This window comes from Callithrix jacchus, chromosome 4 (assembly GCF_049354715.1).
Source record: "Callithrix jacchus isolate 240 chromosome 4, calJac240_pri, whole genome shotgun sequence".
NCBI classification, from domain to species: Eukaryota; Metazoa; Chordata; class Mammalia; order Primates; family Cebidae; genus Callithrix; species Callithrix jacchus.
The window spans coordinates 142,868,294-142,887,415 of NC_133505.1; the positions used below are offsets into that span (position 1 = coordinate 142,868,294).

General features: G+C 39.7%; 1 protein-coding gene across 4 annotated transcripts in view; it reads left to right on the forward strand.

Annotated features, from left to right (window-relative positions):
• The window catches only part of PDE7B (phosphodiesterase 7B), a 343,532-nt gene that overhangs the window by 228,687 nt on the left and 95,723 nt on the right, over nt 1-19,122 (forward strand). The window contains exon 1 of one of the 4 annotated variants that reach the window (XM_008995122.6): nt 8,029-8,097. The exons of the other annotated variants lie outside the window; for them this stretch is intronic. Within the exon in view, the coding sequence (XP_008993370.1) occupies nt 8,094-8,097 (4 nt within the window). The 5' untranslated portion in view covers nt 8,029-8,093. Of the gene's footprint in view, nt 1-8,028; nt 8,098-19,122 lie in introns of those variants that run through there. 4 annotated transcript variants of the gene reach the window in all.

A 19,122-nucleotide genomic window follows, 5' to 3' on the forward strand; every position in this document is an offset into this window, starting at 1 on the left:
AAAGTATGATGCAAATAGGAGAAAACTGAAATTTCACCAAGTCCCATATCTGAAGAAAATCAAGGATTTTAATTCCCGTATTCTTTCCAATGAACTATTCTTTCCAATATAATTAGTGGAGAATTTATGCCTATCTCATTCCTATAACAAAAAGGAATTTGGCCAGCCTGGCCAACATGGTGAAACCGTATCTCTACTAAAAATACAAAAAAAATGAGCTGGGTGTGGTTGCCTGTGCCTGTAATCCCAGCTACTTGGGAGGCTGAGATCCAAAAATCACTTGAACCCAGGAAGCAGAGGTTGCAGTGAGCCAAGATCACGCCACTACACTCTATCCTGGGTGACAAAGTGAGAACCTGTCTCAAAAAAAAAAAAATTAAAGGAATTTGGGATTTTTTTGTTGTTTGGGATATTAATTTTTAATTTTTGTGGGCACATGGGGGTATACTTATGGACACATGAGATATTTTGATACAGGCATACAATGCATAATAATCACTTCAAGGTAAATGGGGTATCTATCACCTCAAGCATTTATTATTTTTCTTGGTGTTACAATCCAGTTATACTTGTTTAGTTATTTTTAAATATATGATAAGTTTTTGTTGACTGAAGTCACCCTGTTGCACTATCAAATACTAGATGTTATTTAATCTAATTGTATTTTTGCACAAATTAACTATTCCCCCTTTCCCCCTCCCCACTATACTTCCTAGGCTCTCCTGTCATTCTACTCTCTATCTCCATGAGTTCAATTGTTTCATTTTTAGCACCCACAAATAAGTGAAAATACATAAAGTTGATCTTTCTGTGTCTAGCTTATTTCACTTAATATAATGCCCTCCCGGTGAATCCATGTTGTTGCAAATGACTGGATCTCAGACGTTTTTATGGCTGAATAGTACTCCATTGTGTATATATCCCACATTTTTACCCATTTGTCTGCTGGCGAACACTTAAGTTGCTCCCATGTCTTGGCTGTTGTGAATAGTGTTATAGTGCATATGGGAGTGCAGGGATCTTTTCAGTAGACTGACTCCTTATTTCTGAAAATATACGTAGAAGTGGGATTTCTGGATCATATGGTACAAAAAGGAATTTAAGGAAACTAGATTTCTTTTCTCTACACAAGATCATTCAGTTGTTTCCTCTCATAAGAAAAAACTTTTGAAACAACTTCACAAAATTAATCAAGATTTCTGTTAATGAACAGAGTGTTTTCAAGCCACTGTCTCACTCTGACTCTCTGGGTGATTTACCTGCTGTCTTCTCCTCACTGCTTTCCTTTAGACATAGCAAGAGCATATTTCAGACACTTTTAGACTTGAATATTTCAAAGCATTAAAGGAAAATGGGAATCTGAAAATTATCTTGATGTTCTCTGACAGCTGTAATATCATATAAATTATTACTAATGTACTAAGATTTCAAAGTGCTAGGCAAAACCCTCCCACCAACCCCCTGCAGATTCTCACAGAAAGGGAACATGTTGAACTGTACTGCTTGGAGCTATTGATGACTTCTCTTGGTACATAATGAATGAGATGTTGTAGAAATGGCACAATAGCTGGGACACACTCAGGAACACGATGCTCCTCGGTCTCCCACCCTTGATACCAGGGATCCTGGCTATCCCATTGTCTAGCTCAGCTCTATGGGGTCCCTGTGCTCTAATTTGCCCTGGCACTGCTTTATCATTTAAAAACTTCGTTGTGGGTGAAGTGTGGTTGCATATTGCAATTCAGAGGGCCTTTAATACACTGCTTCATGGCCATCTTTTCTCCCTCATTTGCCCTTCCCTTTGAACCTTTCCCTCTTCTTGGAGCTCCTTTTATTTGAGTGATCCCTGAGAAAGGTACTCACTGCTGTTAAGAGTGACCTGGGTTACATAACAAGCCCTCACAGAACGATACCTCAAGAGGAGGCACAGCTAGTCGAGGAACAGAAAGCAAAATCTAACCCTAAGGATACTGCTCCTTTACCTAGGATTTTGATTATGTATCTCATTTTCTGTGGCTTGACTTCTGCATCTTTGCAGTGATGACATGCTTTGTCTCCATTTTTTTATAGGGCAGATAAATGTGGTAGGTTGAATATACCTGCTTATCCCCAAAGCCTTTGATAGAATAACAATAAAAAATGAATGAACTCACAAGAATAAAGAGTGGAAAAGAAAACGTCTATCAGCCAGAGGTACAATGGGAAGATGGAAAGTGGATAGATGGATAGTGACTGAGTTATTACTTCTTGGTATCACGAATTGACTGCAGAAGAGAGAAGCCTAAACAAAATAAATTGATCCTGCCAGGTGCGGTGGCTCATGCCTGTAATCCCAGCACTTTGGGAGGCCAAGGTTTGTGGATTACTTGAGAGGTCAGGAGTTCGAGACAAGCCTGGCCAATGTGTTAAAACACTATTTCTACTAAAAATGTGAAAATTGGTCAGGTGTGATGGTAGTTGCCTGTAATCCCAGCTACTTGGGAGGCTAAGGCAGGAGAATTGCTTGAACCCAGGAGGCACAGGTTGCAGGGAGCAGAGATCGTGCCATTGCACTCTAGACTGGGCGACAGAGCAAGACTCCATATCAAAAAATGAAAATAAGCTGATGTATGCTCTCAAACCTTAGAAAGTCTCAGGAATTGAAGGCAGCAAGGAAATGTAAAGACAGGAGACAAGACAGCTGGGAGAATGCTCAAAAGAAAAGAATTGGTTCAAAGTCTTTATGAGTTGCAGTTAGATGCCCAGATCTCTTCCCAGACCCCACATGTCTAATCAGATAGTCCCTTTCACCCTGGCAGAAGACTAAGACTTATTCTCTGAGGAGGGTGATTCAGGAAGCTTCTGAACTTAATAACATGCTCCATAATGTTGAAAGTATGCCATTCTGGACAATGGCAATGGGAACACCTGGGGAAGGAGTGACACATTATTCTGAGGTCATAGGAAGGAAGGCGAAGGATGTGTACTAAATGGCAGCACCTAAAAGCCTTTCTCCATGGAAAGTGGTAACCCAGGGAAAATAACTAAGGTTATGGATATTTGGGGGTCTCTGAACAAAATTTCTCTCTCAACTTCTGACAATAAGTGAGGGTAGAATACACCATATGCAGGTATACAAGATGTCAATTTCTTTCTTCTTAGGTATCCCGTGCCAGGGAGCCTGGAGGATGTGTTCTACCAAAATCAGAGAGGTGGGGAGAGAAGGAGGGATAGGAAGAGAGAGCATCCAGCACAGGAAACAAGAAAAGAGAAGGACCAGGAGGACAGTGACAAATAGCTATAGAAAGTAGATCCTTAAGCAGAATAGTCCTGAGAAGAAAAATTTCCAATCTGTTGTGCTTGACAATATAATTGTATTTTATCATTATTTCAAACCCAGAGACGAGTGAGCAAGCTAAAAACAAAAAGAAGTATGTTTTTTCAATAAAGAAAATGTAAACATATAAGGCTATAATAATAAATGTGACTTAACCATAAACTGGAATTATTAGGGACTGGGAAGTTGTGGGTGTAGGGAAGGTCATGAAGGAAGAACGTGCAGGAGCATACATTTCTAATTGTCTCTGTCTAAAACTGAAAATCAAGATATAGCAATATAAATATATTATTTGGAAATCTGGAGGTAAATACCATAACAAAAAAATATGAGACTGTTAAAAGTAATTACCATTGGGTATGTGACTAGGGACTGGGGTTGCAGCGAAAAATGGAACTGCTTTGGATTGTTGTAAACCTTAGTGTTAGTTGACTTTTTAAACTATGTACAGTATTACTTAGATAAAAACTAAAATTAAATTTCAAATATAAGGTTAATTAACCCATATGAAGTACATACTTCAACATGTATTTTTAAATGAAAAGGTATTCTTAATGAATATTAATCTTTTTTTTTTTTTTAAGATGGAGATTCGCTCTTGTTACCCAGGCTAGAGTGCAATGGCACGATCTCGGCTCACCGCAACCTCCACCTCCTGGGTTCAGGCAATTCTCCTGCCTCAGCCTCCTGAGTAGCTGGGATTACAGGCACGTGCCACCATGCCCAGCTAATTTTTTGTATTTTTAGTAGAGACGGGGTTTCACCATGTTGACCAGGATGGTCTCAATCTCTTGACCTCGTGATCCGTCTGCCTCAGCCTCCCAAAGTGCTGGGATTACAGGCTTGAGCCACCATGCCCAGCCATGAATATTAATCTTAAAAGCTTTGAGGTGTTCCAAAAGGCAGAATTTTACAAATGTAAATATTTAAAATTATTACAATATTGTATAATATTCCTCCGGTAATATGTGTTAAAAAAGGTCCTATCAACTGGATTTTTATTTTTCAAATGTATGACATACTTTCTTTTGTTGTTTATTGAAAAGCTGAGCTACTTGGTAATGAATGTGAATATGTTTGGAAGTTCAGTCCAGCTCATGTAGATGCCTATTGGTTTCCAGGATCATTTGAAATTCTATGGAGTCACCACTGCTGATTCAAACCTGGCCAGGCTTCCTGATTCTAATCTCATCCCAGGGTGAACTGAGGTTAGCTACTGGAGGGAATGTTCAGTTCAGTTGAATGCAAACCTAGTGCCAAGCCACATGTGAGCTGAGTGTGCCAGGATGCCAAGTGATAAATCGAGGAAAGAAAGATCACATGAGGCTGACATCTTAGCACTGGCACATGGCCATCTTCTGCAGAAATATTGGGCAAAGAGTTGTGAGTCAGCCACAAAGAAGATAGGGTTTTCCACTGAAAAAGGCAGTGCTCAAAGAACTCATTCATCAGGAAAAAGAATTCCCATGCCAGTGAGGGCTTAATGTGAGCCACACTCATCTTTGGATAGGTGTTTGATGAATAAGTGTATTCTTGGGAGACTTTCCTACATTTAACTAAGACCATTCAGCCTTCACAACCCATTTGACTTAAAGGACAAAAGTGCCTATCTGACAATTTTGATAATCAGACATTGCCTCCTTCCCTTCTACTCCTGCTAGATCCATTCTAGTCCTTGTCTAGTTGATTCCCTTACAAACTTCCATCGTAAAGTAGACTTTAGTATCTAGCATCCTAGTTCCAGATGAATAATGATACCAAAACGGTATCTTAGATTGTACATGGTAGTGAGAATGTTCAAATGTCCTGGGAAAAGAAATTAGTAGTGTGTACAAGAGACGAGAGAGGAAAAAAGCTTAAGGACGGAGGTTTCATTTCTACACCTGAGTTTTCCAAGCACTTTGATCTTTGTTGCCAACAGTCCGTAGGACTAAATCCCAACTTTAGCAGCCAGAAGTCACAACTGAAGAGACCAGCTATTTGGATTAAGAAGACAAAAAGAAAGATTTTCCCACTGTTTGCAGTGACTTCTTAAAGGGCATGGCTTCCAGCTGTTCTGTTGACAAGAATGACACTCCCCTTAACACTGAGCTTCCTTGGGACATGAGAGCTCTTGGCCACTGAGAATGAGTGTGAGAGTTTGAGGGTAGGTCCTCCTCCGTAGATTGGGACCCATTCTACGTCAGCCTGGGAAAATCACTCCCAATATCAGAATATAAATAAAACAAGGACAATTAAAGAGCAGTGAGGTCTGGGAACTGGATCCAAACCAGCCACCCACCTGCAGTTCCTCTAGATCTTATGCTATCATGAGGAGGGGAAAAAAATAAATGAAGAAAAAAACTCCATGTGCTCAGTGTTATGCTCTCAAGCTGAGCAAATAAATAACCCTCTCCCCATTTTGGGGTCCCTGTGTCCCTAGAGAACAGAATGCAAAATTAAATTCCAAGCTGTTCCAATAATTTCAGAAGATAAACTTCCAATTTCTTAGAATTTATGTTCAGTTTGAATAAGCACCTAAAGTTACACGCTCTCTAAACTCACACAAGTCCTCTACCCCCAGCTTTAAATCTCTGGAGGCTGAAAGTTTGGCAATGAGAACAAACATTCTCAGTTTCTTATTCTTCCTTCTTTACTTAAATTTTAACTTTCTCAACAATGGCCTTCAGGGGTTTCCTTTCAGCACGTCTTCCTCCAGTCCTAGGAGGAATGTAGAAATATTAGTAGAAGAAACTAACAGCATGAAAAGAGATTTTCAGTTTCTATGGGTTCCCCAAACGGTTCAGTCTGAGGTCTGTAGGAGGATGTGGAATCATTTCACGTTTGTTGTGAACTGTTGTATCTCTGCTTCTGAGCCATTTTTGTTTAGTAGACATCCATTTCACATGGAGCTCTATCTACTCACTGTCCTAAAGGGCAGCCTTTGGAAGAATTACTGGTTTGATTTTCAATTTGTTCATTTATTTGCTCAATAAACATTAATTGATCAGCTGCTATGTACTAGGGACAGAGCCAAGTGCTATGTTGACAAGCGTTAATAAGAAATGGCTTCTGTCCTTAAGGAGCTCTAAAGAAAAAGAGAAGCAAGATGTGGTGATGAATGCTAGGATGGAGAGCTGCATGGAGGAAGGGCACCCATTGCAAAAGGGGTGAGGGGAATGTGGTCTGGGAAAGCTTCCTTCAGGAGAGGATACTTGAACTGAGTCTTAAAACATAACTCTAAATCAGCCACACCGTGAAGGTGGATAGAAAAATCCCAGCACAATGTTTGCAGAGGGACAAATAAATCAATGAGGTTGGAAGAGCATAGTGGTAAGAAATAAGGCTGGAGAATTGGGCAGAGTCAGATGAGGAGAGGTCCTTTATTTCATCCTGAAGGTGATACAGTCATAGAAGGGCTTTTAACATGGAATGAAGGGAGAGGGTCATCATTTCAGAGAGATTACTGTGGCATGATTGTGGGAGATGGAGTGAAAGGGAACACACATGAGAAGACAGAAACACCACAGTCGATGGTGACAACAGTCCCTTAGGAGTTCAGAAACAAGGGGACTACTGACGATCTAGAAGGACCCTGTGAGAAGAATCCAATAAATATTAGGCAACAAGATCTGATGACCAGCTGGATAGATAGAGGGAGATTAGAAGGGTTTCCAAGGGCAACTGAGTGATTAAAAAACAAACTAGTCTTTTAAGTTTTGTTTGGAGGGAATGGTTTATTAACAGAATATCTACTCTGGCCTCTGACATACATGCTAACATTCCTAAGACAAGAAAAAGAGACAAACTTTCCTACGAGCATCACCACTGATTCTCATCCTTCTAGAAAGCCTTGCCGCTCACATTAGTGTTCTGTTTTCTAGACTTCACTGACTCTTTCAAAACAAACATATAGGCAAAGAAATCTAAGACATCATTTACTAGGTAAGATATTTTGAATTTTGGCGTCAGCCTAAATGAGACCCTTTCAGTCATTTAGTCAACAGTGTTTATGGGGATTTATTCTGTGCTGAGCACTGCAAATACAAGAAGAGATAAAACCCACATTCAAACTCTTCTTTAGCCCATATTCTTTGTATATTTATGTTTTTATTTGTTGTTTGCTCATATCTGGTTATTAGCATACATTTCAGCAGTGGTCCTCAAACTAGAGCATAAATAAGAATCACTTGGAGAGCTGGTTAAACTACAGCTTCCTGAGTCCTGTCCCCAAAATTCATGATTCACTGAGTCAGACAGGGCAGGGCCCATGAATTTGCATTTTTATCAGTGCTGGTGGGAGGCCCACACTCTGAGAAGCATTTCTTCATGGCTTTGAGCGGGAGTAACTTTGTGAAGCAATGTAAAGTTCTTTCCTGTGGTCCTGACGTATCCATAATGTGGAACTGACGTCAATGGGAATTACATAGGCCACAGAAGTGTCACACAGAGGCCCTAGGTGCTCATGACCAACCTCTCACCATGGAGCTGTTGCCTCCTGTTTTTCAGTTGCTTCTCCCATTGGGCATTGCTGTTGCTGTTGCTCCATACGTTGCTGCAGTGACGGCACTTGAGGAGGTCAAACAGTCCCTGCTGGAAAGGCTGGAGAAATTAGAGCAAACCTTTCTCTGTCTAAACTTCTGTTATTCTACCTAACCTTAAAAGTAAGATTGATAATCTGATCACCTAGTCATCTGGAGAGGACAGCAAGATTTGCCAAATAGTAACAGACACTGGAAAGGCTGTGATGTTCAGCTCAGGCCAGTCATCCAGTTCGCCTGGACCACAAAAAAGATAAATGGGTAAGAACCTGCCTTGCAGTTGCATTGTGAGTGTAATGGCTAGCCAAATGCCTTGGCTATGAATGAGTTTTCTTGAATGGGTCTTTTCTAGGTGGAGCAAAGTCCCTCTGTTTACTTATAACATTCAAGAGTGTTTCTGATATTTGCCTTTGGATATATACTTTTCAATCTCACATACAGGAAAATCAAACTGGAAGTTATTGGGTAATTCAAGTATCAAATAAAGTGAGAACAATGGGAGTGGAAAGAAGAAACACATTTAAAAAGTAAAGAAGGTTGGAAAACAAACAGTAAAACACTTGTTTTCTACAACAGACAGCCATATGAGACCAGAAAAAAAAGTGGAAACTAACTCCCGGATGGCCACCTCTTTTGCCCAGGAAAAGTATGGCATCAATTACATAAATATAAAGATCAAAGATGAATTGGTTTAGATAAAAGACTGAATTCTGTTTTGGACATCCAGGTGATAGTGGGACAGCCAGGTGGAAGTATTTTGAAATATTGGGAAATCCAGGACTGGAGTCTGGGTGAGAATGGTGGTTTGGAAGACAGTGTTAGAAGGCCCCTGCTTAGCTGTCACTTAGAATTGATAACTGAGTCCTATCAGTGATGCGCTCACTGAGAGAGGGTTGTAAGAGAACAGTCAGAAGACAGGGTGGAACCCTGACATTCCTACAAGGAGGGTTCCAAACAAGTGCTTGGATTTGATACCTTTGTGCATTCTCAGTTCACTGTTTCAGTGAAAAGGTAGGTGGTATTCCTGGAACACAGTATAGGGCTGCCCATGGAGGCCTCCTCAAGTTCCTGAGCATGGGCACCTAACTACTTGCATCTATGCCCACCTGTATAGAAAAAAATGGCTTCTCTGTGCATTTTAGAGGGTGAACTGGGGACATTTTCAGTTCTCTCAGAAAGGCAGAATAGTCTGAAATGGCATGCTAACTACTCTTAAAATGTCTGTAGCTTTTTTCTTTTTTTTTTTTTTCCATATTATTCATGCCATGTGATACTGACGTGGGGATACTTCCCAGCCACATTTGAAAGCCTCCCCTGAAGCTGTAAACCCAATGGTTTGGAAAAGATATTTTGAATAACTCAAAATATACAGTGTAAACAAACTGGCCTTTTCGTATAAAGTGTACTAAATTAAAGAAACCAGATGCTCTGGTTGGCTTGGAACAGTTGAATTATGATTGGCTCTCCGTCACTAACCATTTTCTTTGGGGCCTCCTCTCTCTCTGCACCTTCTTCCTCTCTCTCTCTCCTCCCACATTGACTTTTTTCCTTTTTTCAGAAAGCCATAAGCTCATCAGATACAAGAGACATAGCTCCCTAGTATCAGCAAGAAATGATTTCTGGAATTAGCATTGTAAATTTCAATTGTTTGCCTGTACTTGCAGAAATTTGCTTATAAATTTGAGTTGTTACAAGAATGAATCTTCCTCCAATCAAAGTTCTATGTGCAAAGGACTTGTCTGTGCAACAATTTTATTTGACTTCAAAATTAAATATTTCTCTTTCAGTTAACTACCAACTGAGACATTATGTAAGGTCTGTAGGAAACCATTTTGATCCCTAACTCTCCAAGTTATTTATCCATATGAAATCAAGAAGCCCCACAAACCTCTGAGATAGGGTTCCAAGCCCAAATATCCCAATTCGCTAAAGTTAGATTAACCTCCATGCAACTGAGTAGTTTTCCCTGACACAGGATATCCAAATTTATGCCATCCCCAATCAATTGATACCTTGGAAAATTACTAGTTAATGCAAATTGAAATCTACTCTCATCTGAAATATCTGCAGAACTGTGCCAAAAATATATATTGGCACAGTTGGACTCTAGGAATAGAATCTTTAGAAAGGAAAGGGGATAAAAGGAAGGGAAGAAAAGAGTAGGAAAGGGAAATATGACACAGCCCAATAGCAGTAAAAATAGATCAACACTATTACCTCAATGATGAATATGCCATATAGTTGGAGAAAATTTTGTGTTTCTCTGATTCAGGATAAACACTAGCAGTCTCTGTCAGACGGGTTGATTAAGGCTTAGCTAATACAGGTAGTTGTGAAACATTTTGTAAGTATAGTGTTCTTATAAGTATTAGATGTAAAAGGCAAATTGCCAGACACCATCTCATAATTGTGTAATCCTATCGTGTTTGAACTGGATAAGGGAATCTTATCTTAGATCAAGTCATCTAAAATGTACTTATCTTTATGTTCTCCCTTTAAGAATACATTTTTATTGTGCTTTAGTAAATCATGTCTAAGAATGGAATTGGTTTCAAATAATTTGGGGGTGGGGGCGTTAATTTCATTTTAGTTTCGAGGTGCTGAAAAAAAAAATGACTCCAGAAATTCTCCACGGCCTCTCTTTTTTTCTTCAAAACACCCATCCCCTCCACCTTTTCCCTTCACCCCTCTTTCCTGCTAGGTCTCAACTCCTAGCTGATGGCTGGCCCCTGGGGCTTCATTCTGGCACTTGCAGGAGAGCAAGATGGGATGGAGCAGGCCCATCTAGGAGATAAATATTCCAGAGTATTTCCCATCCTGGTTGAGCCTGACAGATCTTTTCCAAAATGCACTATCGTATTAGATACATTCGAGAGGGTCTTAAAGTGGTAGCTGGCTCACCAGAATTACAGGATACTTTTGTTGGTCAGCATTTTATTGCACAGTCTAACTTTGCTTCCCAGTTCTGGGACAGGAAAAGAAAAATAGGTCTACCACTCCTTCCTGCCGAATCACTCAATGCTCAAGCCAGGGCAAAAAAAAAAAACAAAAAAAAAAACAATTATGCTTTTTGCTAGAAACTTCACATAGAAACTGAGTCAGTATATTCTTTTCTGTGTCTTGGCTTTGCATTCTTATGTCAAAGTGCTGTCCTAGTATTAAATCTGTTTTGAAATGTATGGGGATTTGTGAAAAGCAAAAGCAAAAACTTCTAAGCCTGGTAGCCCAGTTTGTCTTGCTATTCTAATGCACTGGAGGGGGCTGTGTTCAGAGCAACAGCTCCGTGCCTGGCTGACTTTTGGTTGATGGAATCAGTTAACATCGCAGGCAGATATGGCAATCTTGACTTTTATCAGTAGGTTGCTGGCTGTCTGGGGATGCAGCACTGAAGGCAAAGAGTGGAGGCAAAGTAGTGGAAAGAAAAGTCAACATTGAGAAGTGCAGGGAATTTACAAAGCTCTCACACGTTGGCCAGGACAGCTCCACTTCCAATACAGGGAAGTCATTGCCCACATTAATCCCTGGCTCCATGGTATTGTAACTCACTGGACCACATGGAGAAGAGAGTGTGATTGAGCAGCACAGGCCAACAGCACTGCAGGCTCCAGCAGTATTTCACAATTCATGACACCTTCGGGTCATTATCAAGCACTGAGCTTTGTGGGTTCTTTGGATTACTCACGCTCAGAATGTTTGCCCATCATACTCTTAGCATTTTGGTTTTTTGGCCAAGTTTCGCAGTTTCTCCAGGCTGTGCTTCTTTCTTGTGTAGGTATTTTTAACCTTTGCCCAACAGATAGTTATTTTGACACATAGAAACAACAAGGCCCTTTCTGATGGTTCCCACCAAAGGTACTTTCTAATAGTTCCTACCAAAATGTCTCTTTATCGAAGAAGAATTCTCCTCATTCTGTTTTCCATATTTGGATTGCATGTCTGGGTAACTGGAGTTTTAACTCCTGTAGTTGGTGAATATTCTAGTACTCTGTGTCATCCTGAATACTCGATACCTTTCTTTTGCATCTATGCTTATATTCATGTGCCTTTCTAGTTCCATTGTAAAGCTACTTGTCTATTCAGTGTCTAATGCTTTTCTTAATGGTTTTTATTTACTTTATTATTTTGAGGGGGAGGATTTAAGGAGTAGAGAATAGGCAAGGAAGAAGGAAGAGGCTACCCCTGTACAGAGACAGAGGGAGGGGAATGATTTAAAAACCCCTTTCTTAATGGTTTTTAAATATTTTCTTATTCTATCTGATTTTTTTTTTCTTCACTCACCTACTCTTAAGCCATTTTGGCCCCAGATTGAAGCTTTTCAAAAAGACATACATCCCAATAGTGGTATATGTGAAAATCGAGTTTATCTGTCCCCCATCAACACATCCACAATAATTTTCAAAAACCTTGACACCAATATGATTATGAACATGCATTTTCTCCGAGGGTGAATTTTAGTTACATCTCCTTTGACTAAGGATTAACGATGCAGATATTTTACTCAGAATAAAAAACAAAATGGAAAGTACTGTTAGACACTCAGCAACAGCCTGAGAATGTCAGCAAGTAAAGCTGTGTGTATACGGTGCCAAGGTAGACGGAGCAGCTGCTTCAGAAGAATATTGAGAAGCCAGCTGTTATTCCCGTTGGCACCAGAATGTGCCAATCATCACCCAAACTGTGGGCATCGTGTGCCAGATTCTGGGGGGGAGAGCGCCTTCACAAGCCAACTAGAAAAGGGCCTTGTTGTTTCTATGTGTCAAAGGTATACCTGCCATCTACCCATTCTTCCTTCAAAGGTTAGAATGAGAAAGACAGCACACTAAGGAGAGAAACCATCTTTCTCTTTCACTTTACATTGTTACAACAAACACTTTTATAGTTTAATTGTTGATTGTGGCATGGCTGGGCATCTTATGTTGATTAATGGAGCAAACACGAACAAATCCAAGTGAACTTCAGAGGATGACTAATTCACCATCTGATATGAACCAGTCAGTTTTCTAAAGCTCTCTATCTGGGAACCAGAAGTTTTGGCTAATAAAAAATAGTACCTCAAAATATCTGCATAGTGACAGACATAAGAAACATTTTAAAATAATAAAATATATATCCCTAAGGAACGTTTTTACTTCCAAACAGAGGAAAAAAAAAAAAGTTTTTCCCTAAATTTGATTACCACAAAGTAAGAAGAACAAGAGATATTTTCCCCCAAAATTTATTCTGACTTGGAAATTAAGTCACTTCCACAAAAATGAGGCCTAGTTAACTTTCACTTTGGCTTTATATAAACAGGTTTTTGAGATCTAGAAGCATTTAGGCCTCAAGCAATTAGAAAGCAATAACTTGAACTCCCTGCTTTTCAGTATGCTAAGTCATGCAAAGCTTTCCAATTAAACAGTATCATCTTCTCCAGAAGGAAGGTGAAGAACTGTACTTGGTGAATATTCTAGTACTCCGTGTCATTCTGAATACTTGATGTCTTTCTTTTGCATCCACTCATATATTAGTATCTTTCTCCAGTTCCATTGTGAAGCTACTTATCCATTCAGTATCTCATGCTTTACTCAATAGTTTTTATTTCTTTTATTATTTTGGGGGAAATAATTTAAGGAGTGGGAAGGAATTGGGGGGAATTTAATAGGCAAGAAAGAAAGAAGAGGCAAAAAAGAAGGAATGCTGCTAAGGAGCATTCCTGAAAAATTGCACAGGATGGAGCTAGGAGCAGATGGAGACTGATGTCATCAAAACTCAGCACAGGAAATCAAGACCTGAGTTGTAGCAGGTTATAGCATTATTATACCAAAACAGGGAGAGAAAGAAAAGAGGCAGCCCCACAATGGGGAAATGCAGCAATGGGATATTCTTTAGAGAAATATTACAGACAACTGCCAAACATCAACAATTTCTTCCTAAATTTACAAACACTCATTGAAGGTGTGCTGTAAGTGATGCAGTAAGCCGGGTGCCCCTGAATCCAGGAGAACACAGGCCTAGAAGGAGATAAAGCAGGGACACATTAAAAGTCTTCAAACTTTTGAAGACCACGTTACCACCAATAACATAAGGCAGAATAGGATTAAAAGTCAAGCGGACAAAAGACCGTATATTGTATTGTTTCCATTTATGGATATGTCCAGAAACGAGAAATCTGTGGAGATAGACAGTAGAAGAGCGGTTGCTTAGGGCTCAGGACAGTAGGCTGGTGGCATAGGAAAGTGACAATTGTGAGCTCCAGGGTTTCTTTTTGCAGTGATGAAAATACTCTAAAATTGACTGTGGTGATGGTTGCACGTATTCCGTGAATATACTAAAGGCCATTGAATCGTACACTTTAAATGGGTGAACTGTGTGGCATGCAAATTGTATCTCAATAAAGCTGTCATTTAAAAATGTGAAGTAATAAAATTTGGCAGTAGTCGGGGAGTGGAGAGGGAAGCCAAGTAAATGGAAGGAGCAATAAATACTCCAGAAGTGGGTCCTCTTCCTCAGGTCCCTGTCCCCAGCCAGTGCCGTTTCCACTTACCCACAAAAACAAAACAAACAAAAAAAAAACAATGAAACACAGGGACCTATCAAATATTCTTGCTCACCTAGAAACCATAAAACACAAGAAAAACTCTTCAGAGAACCTCGGTGCCTCATTTTCTTTTTTTTTTTTGAGACGGAGTTTCGCTCTTGTTACCCAGGCTGGAGTGCAATGGCCCAATCTCGGCTCACCACAACCTCTACCTCCTGGGTTCAGGCAATTCTCCTGCCTCAGCCTCCTGAGTAGCTGGGATTACAGACATGCGCCACCATTCCCAGCGAATTTTTTGTATTTTTTAGTAGAGACGGGGTTTCACCATGTTGACCAGGATGGTCTCGATCTCTTGACCTCGTGATCCACCCACCTCGGCCTCCCAAAGTGCTGGGATTACAGGCGTGAGCCACCAGGCCCGGCCGCCTCATTTTCTATTACACTGGAAGCCCACTTAAATGTGGGACATGATGAGGTCCCAACTCGTCCTAGGAGAACTGTGAGCTTGTGAATTATTGTTCAGTGCCTTTTCCAGACAACAGGGCTTTAGCTCATAACAACACAAACCTCTGGATAAAGAGAAGACTTTCAAGCTCCCTGAGGCCCTCTCATAAATAACAAAAAAAGATTGGCATCAGGTAGGTCATCCTGGAGACTAGCACATTTACAAAGTTCTATTTGAATTTATTTCAAGCAGTCAATAAATAAATGGTTCCATGCTATTAAAAATGGGGAAAAGAGAAGACTACAAACAAGTGCTTCTACCTCCTGCAATTTGGTCCATTTCCCCAGCTGCCTTCTCAGAGAAAGATGCAATTGTTCATTTGATGACCCTGGTACTCAGCGTATTTTCTTTGGGGCCATCTTTTGAATATTATTTTTGCATAAAACTAAGTAAATGAATAGGAAAGTTGAAAAACATAATCAGAATGTTATATTGACACCGTTGTAGATTTTCCGAATGTTGAAAAACAAGAAATGAATGGAAATGAGTTTGCCAAAGTGAACATTTTATGCATCTTTATAAAGGGCATATTCCCAAGTGGAAAAACATACACTTGAATAAAATAAAATGGCAAAATATTTATTGAATATTTCAAATTTATGACAGTTATTGGTCATAATTAGGCAGAAGCCTTGCCCTGAAAAACTTACTTACATTTTAAATATTCACTTCTTTGTATGTGTGTTTTTATCCTTCCTTATTTTCTATGTCTAGTGTTTGAAGAAGGCACTTTTAGCTATTTTGTAGGAGCTACAGTGTTCTGCCTCACCACAGGCATATAATCTTTCCGAGAGCCACCTGTCTTTCCAGCCCTCTATCTTAGTGATACACACAGTGACTACTGGCGATTGTGCAGGCCCTTTGAGATACTGCAAGACACCAAATGAGGTGGTTCGTTTTCTTCCCACTAACTCAAAAGTCCTGGATTAATGTTAGCCTTGAATGACTCACAAGTGACTGTTCTTTTTTTTAATCATAAGTTACAATCAGGGATCATCTCCTTCCATTGGGTAGGGTAGCTTGGGTCCCTTCATGTAGCTGTGAGAAAGGCTGACCTGTGGAGCTTCATGATTTGGGGGGTAAGCCACACTAAGAGGTCCAGAAAAGACCCAGGAAAATGTCTTCCATAAAGTTGCTGATCAGTGATTGCCAAAGCAACACTACAAATTTAAAGTTTCTCATTTAGAAATTTGGAGAATTTGTGCTTTTAGTTGAAGGGATTGTTGGGATATGAAATGGCTTCCTAGATGCTATTAAAATAAAATTAGGCTTTGTATCATGACCTGTTTTTTTCTTTTTTAGAACTTGAATTGTGCCTTCTCTATAGTAAATAATATGAAATGAACCTACATCTTATTGTGCTGTTAATCTCATAAATATTTTTCAACAGTAGTACATTTTATTACTTTTGTTATTGTTTTGCTTTGAGTGTGAGTACATGTTGTCAGAGTTCTTCCTTGGCTCTGGTTTGGCCAATCCACAAAAAGTGTGCCAGTTACCCTCTTAGTTTGAATCAGGTTATATGCAGAGTGCCTTGGGCTTTGTTAAACAACCTAGTCTCCTAGGAGGGGCAAGAAGTTTTCACCACAGATGCCGTAACCTCCCTGTCTCTGTCTCTCACTCCTCTACCTCCCAAATTATCTCTCACCAAACAAACCACTCTACAACCTATTTCTTTATGCCAACCTCTAAGAAGTTCATACTCTCAATTGTCACTACATTTTTCATTTCAAAATATTATACAAGTCAATTCATTTCACAAAGCCTCCCCTAACTCACCAGAGCAATGCTAATCCATTCCCCTAGCCAAAGTGCCCAAATTCCAACAGGACACGGTTCACAAATGACCCAAGATGATGTATATTATAAATATTTGCTTTCTGCCCTATTTGCTTTTGCCTCATGTATCCTCTCTATTTTGTGCTTTGGGTGAGATCTTTAAAATGTGGGTCGGGTTGCAAAGTGAGATCTTTAGCCATCAGTGGTTCTCAGCATCTCCCCATTGAATCACTGAGGAAACTGTAAAAATACGCCCAGATTCACTCCTGTCGAATTAAATCAGAATAGCTAATTGAAAACAACTGATCATAGATGGTTGTGAAGGAGAGTAGAATGTTAGCCTAATTTCATTTTTCCTCCCATATGGGGCTGAGGGGGGAAGTTTCTGGCCAGTTTCAAAAATAAAAGATGTTCTGATAACAAGTTAACAACTGCAGAATCCTATGATTAGGAGGGTAAAGGTGAGCAAAAGCTTATCTTTTTCTAAGTCACTGCATGTCAGTTCAGAGAAATATAAACATTAGTTTTAAATAATGGTTCCCTTTTTCTACTCACTCTTACTATAAATTTTCCCTGACCCACACCTCACCTTACTCAACTGCTGTTGATGAGTAGTAAGAATCCCTGAACATTGATTCTATGAAGTGTGTTAACCTCAAAAAGTATATATTCTAAAAAAATCAAACATAGGGTAAGCTAGGTTTGAGGTTTGTTTCCAGGTAGGATTGTCTTAATTGTGCAGATCAGAGTTTCACAACCAATATGCTGTGAATGGGTCTCCAGTGTGCTGAAATATTCAATTCCCTCAGCCTCCTGGGTGGCCAGGCACTGGGACAGCTAAGACTGGGAATTCAAGTACTATTTTTTATGAGTGTTATAAAGTGCATAAGAGGGGAGCCCTGGAAAGATACAGATGGTAGAATCTTGAATGTCTGAAGTAATAAGCAACACAGAGTATCAAGTTTGTGCTCTATGTAGAAGACATTATGTATTGCACATAAATCCATCCAACAGTTACAATTATACATACAGGAGTAAAGCTATAAGCAGCAGCATAGCACTTAGGAAAAACTAAGCAATTCATACTCAAAGAAATTATCCCCGATTATCATCCTGTAGCATAAAAATTACTGTCATTACTTTATATTGCTCAGTCATAGTAATCTCCAACATAATAATACATGAGTGACAGAGTGAGACAGAGTCTCACAAAAAAAAAAGAATGGGTATTCAATGAACATCGACTAAGAATAGATATTGCTGTTTATCATCTCCAAAATAATTACTTCAATATATATGTAATAGTTTTTCAGTTCCAGTTTTCAAATTCAAACATTAAAATCATGTAATTGGGCGTGGATATGAAGAACTGTTTCTTTGGGTTCAATTCTCACCAAAAAAGGGGATATTTGCAGATATCTTTGCAAAACTCCTGTCAATAATGCTAGTGGAATTTTGAAGAGTGAAAAAAAGTTATCAGAAAACTGGAAAAAGGCAAAAATTGTTTAACTTTTCAAAGAGGTAGAAATGGCAGATTTGATTTTTTAAAAACTCAGAGTGAAGGCCTGGCATGGTGGCTCATGCCTGTAATCCCAGCACTTTGGGAGGCTGAGGCAGGTGGACAACCTGCGGTCAGGAGTTTGAGACCAGCCTGGCCAACATGGTGAAACCCCATCTCTACTAAATATATAAAACTTAGTCGGACGTGGTGGCAGGCACCTATAATCCCAGCTACTCGGGAGGCTGAGGCAGGAGAATGTCTTGAACCCGGAGGTGGAAGTTGCAGTGAGCCAACATGGCACCACTGCACTTCAGCCTGGGCAAAAAGAGTGAAACTCCACCTCAAAACAAAAAAAACTCAGAGTGAAATGGAGAGCTATTGCTCAAGGGGTTCTAAGTCTCAGACGACAGGATGGATAAACTCTGAAATTCTGGACTACAGTCAACAGTGATGTTTTATATGCTTGAAATATTAGAGTAGACCCTAAATGTTCTCAACACACAGACACACACACACACACACAAGATTTCTATGTGAGATGATACATTTATTAGCTTCATTGTGATTATCATTTTACAAGGGGTATGCGTGTGTGTGTGTGCGTGTGTGTATACACATATCACAACATGTTGTATACCATAAACAGATATAATTTTCATCTGTCAATTATACTTCAGTCAAGCTGGGAAAAAACACATCAAATGATCTCTGTAAAGTATCTCCACTTCAGTTTAATTAGGCGATATGATGCCTGTGTAAACCAACAATGCTGCCTGTCAGGGGCATGTTCAATGCACAGCAGAGGCCTGACTGGGCAAATTAATAGATGACCCAGTTGATCCTACTACAAGTTAGCGAGGCCCACACACAGAAGGGCAGGTTTCAAGGGCTATTTCTGCCACTGGACAATGTGTTCTGAATTTTATATGCTTCCCAAATAGTCCTTTCCAAATATCAAGAATATATGCGACAAGGTCTTTCTTT